The sequence below is a fragment of the Eublepharis macularius genome, chromosome 3 (assembly GCF_028583425.1).
Source record: "Eublepharis macularius isolate TG4126 chromosome 3, MPM_Emac_v1.0, whole genome shotgun sequence".
NCBI lineage: Eukaryota > Metazoa > Chordata > Lepidosauria > Squamata > Eublepharidae > Eublepharis > Eublepharis macularius.
In genome coordinates this window covers 159,550,962-159,553,033 of record NC_072792.1, presented here as the reverse complement: position 1 = coordinate 159,553,033, position 2,072 = coordinate 159,550,962, and the positions used below count along the sequence as shown (strand labels likewise).

The following is a 2,072-nucleotide window of genomic DNA, read 5'->3' as shown; positions in this document are numbered from 1 at the left end:
CGCCTCTGAGGGGGAGCGCCGTGGGAAAGCAGCCATAAGACCTGAGGAGTTGGGCGCAAAAGAGAGGGAGGCGGGCGGCGTGAGGGGGGGGGCGTATGTGGGTCGGGGGGGCGCGCCGCCTGAGGGACCGCCCGGGCGTGCGCGCCGAGCGCCGCGGCAGCGCTCGCTCGGGCAAAGAAAGAAACCGCGAGCCCGATCGCCCTCCCTCCCTCCACAGGCGGCCGCGGAGGAGCGGCGGGAAGCGAAGCCCAGGCCGGCCGGCAGGGGGACCAGCGGCGTGACGTCACCGGCCGGGCTGGCTATAGGCTGCGCGCTGAGCTCCCGAAGCGGCGGCGGCTCCGGCTCTGCCCGCTTCAGTCAGCGCTTTCCGCAGCCTGTGCGAGCGCGGCAGCTGGGGGCTCCCTCGGCTTCCTCCCCCGTCGACGGCCAGCGGCAGCCCAGGTAAGGGGAAGAGGGGAGGGGGGCGCTCTGCCTTACATCTTCGCCCCAAGGCAGCCTCGCCTCGCCTGCCTTGCCCGCCCCAGCCCCGAAGCCGAGCAGGGTCCCCCTTCTCGGGCAGCCTGCGCGCTAGGCAGGGCGAGGGGCACGAGGGTTGCCCGGGGATGCCCAAGGTGGGAAACCTGCAGAAGTCCAAACTTTGCCCGGCGTTGAAACTCGGGAAGGAAAACGGGGGTGGAGGGGACTACCGAGGTGCTGAGTAATTTAGGAGAAACGGCGGTGCCAAGAAGACTGTCCGCCTGCCGAGTCTCTGGCCACCCTCTCCCTTTCCCTCCCTTTAACACGGCAAGCCATGCGGAATAACCTCCTTTCCCTGGACCTGGAGGACAGCTGGGATTGATAGGATGCAGTCCTCAGTCCAGGGCACTGCTGATCCCCCCCCCCCCACCTCCTTCCAATGCAATCCTATGCAGAGCTAGATTTAGACGGAACGCTGTGGAATCGATGCGTTTAGATTGGAGTAACTCAGCACAGGATTGCAGTGTAAATCACTTTGTCTCTAATGGGGCCCTGGCTCATTATTCCAGGTATAGAATATTCCATTATTCCTGGCATTGAACAATAAGTGCATTTGATTAGTTCGGGGATCAATGGGCGGCGGTGTTGGTGGAAAGACAGATGGTGGGGATGAAGAAGCTGAGACGGTTGCATGGGGCTGTGTGTTGTATTCTTTGAAACCATTGAAGCTGTGGTACACTCGTTCCTCCTTTTTGCAGGCTGGATCTTCATTTCCTCTTAGGAAACGAGGGAGGGAGGGAGCGTGAAGGATTGCGTGAAGGTGAGGCACCCCCGCCCCCCCAGGGAGCACAAAATTGCCACCGGCCCAGTTCCAAGCATTCTGCAGCGAAAGGAGGGCAATCCTCATTTTTATAAAAAGCCTCCTCAATGAGTGCCAAGCTTTCCAAGGAGTTGGGGCTCTCTCTGCCACCTTGCCTCTTGAATAGGACATCTGGCTCTTCAAACGCCAGCAGCGCTTGCATCACGCAAGTGGGGCAGCTCTTTCAGTCTTTCTCCTCCACTTTTGTTCTAATTGTTCTGGTCACCCTCATCTTTTGCCTCATTCTTCTCTCTCTCATCACTTTCCACATCCACAAGAGGAAGATGAAGAAGCGGAAAATGCAAAAAGCTCAGGAGGAATATGAAAGGGACCACTGCAGCGGCACCAGCTCCGAGTCAGGGGATCCAAGTGAAATACCCCAAGGAAGAGAATCATCCAGCCAGGGAGGAACCGAACAGGATTCTAATATCCAGTGTACTTCTGCCCTGAAAGCTCAGAACCCGGATCCTGCAAAATCATATTTGGACACAGATGCCCCAGGGCTCTTGCAAACAGTGGTATTGTCTTGATTTTCTTGATTTTATTATTTTTGTGTGTGTGGAGATCTCACCAAAAGACGATGTTTGGTGCTTGTACATATTTGAGTGATTATTATAATCCCGAAGAAGATGAAGAAAATTATTATTATTATTATTATTACTATGATTAATAATGAAAGAACAAGCCAGCCAGATCAACCAGAATTCAAGCGCATGACAAATTCTATTGCATTCCTTCTTGACTTTTGCAAAGGGAA

At 55.8% G+C, this 2,072-nt stretch overlaps 1 protein-coding gene across 1 annotated transcript; it reads left to right on the top strand.

The window, feature by feature from the left end:
* Window positions 1-1,383: 1,383 nt before the first annotated feature.
* On the top strand, window positions 1,384-1,845 carry C3H11orf87 (chromosome 3 C11orf87 homolog). Its single transcript, XM_054973217.1, has one exon. The coding sequence runs from the start codon at window positions 1,384-1,386 to the stop codon at window positions 1,843-1,845; it is 462 nt and encodes a 153-aa protein (XP_054829192.1).
* The last annotated feature ends 227 nt before the right edge of the window (window positions 1,846-2,072 follow it).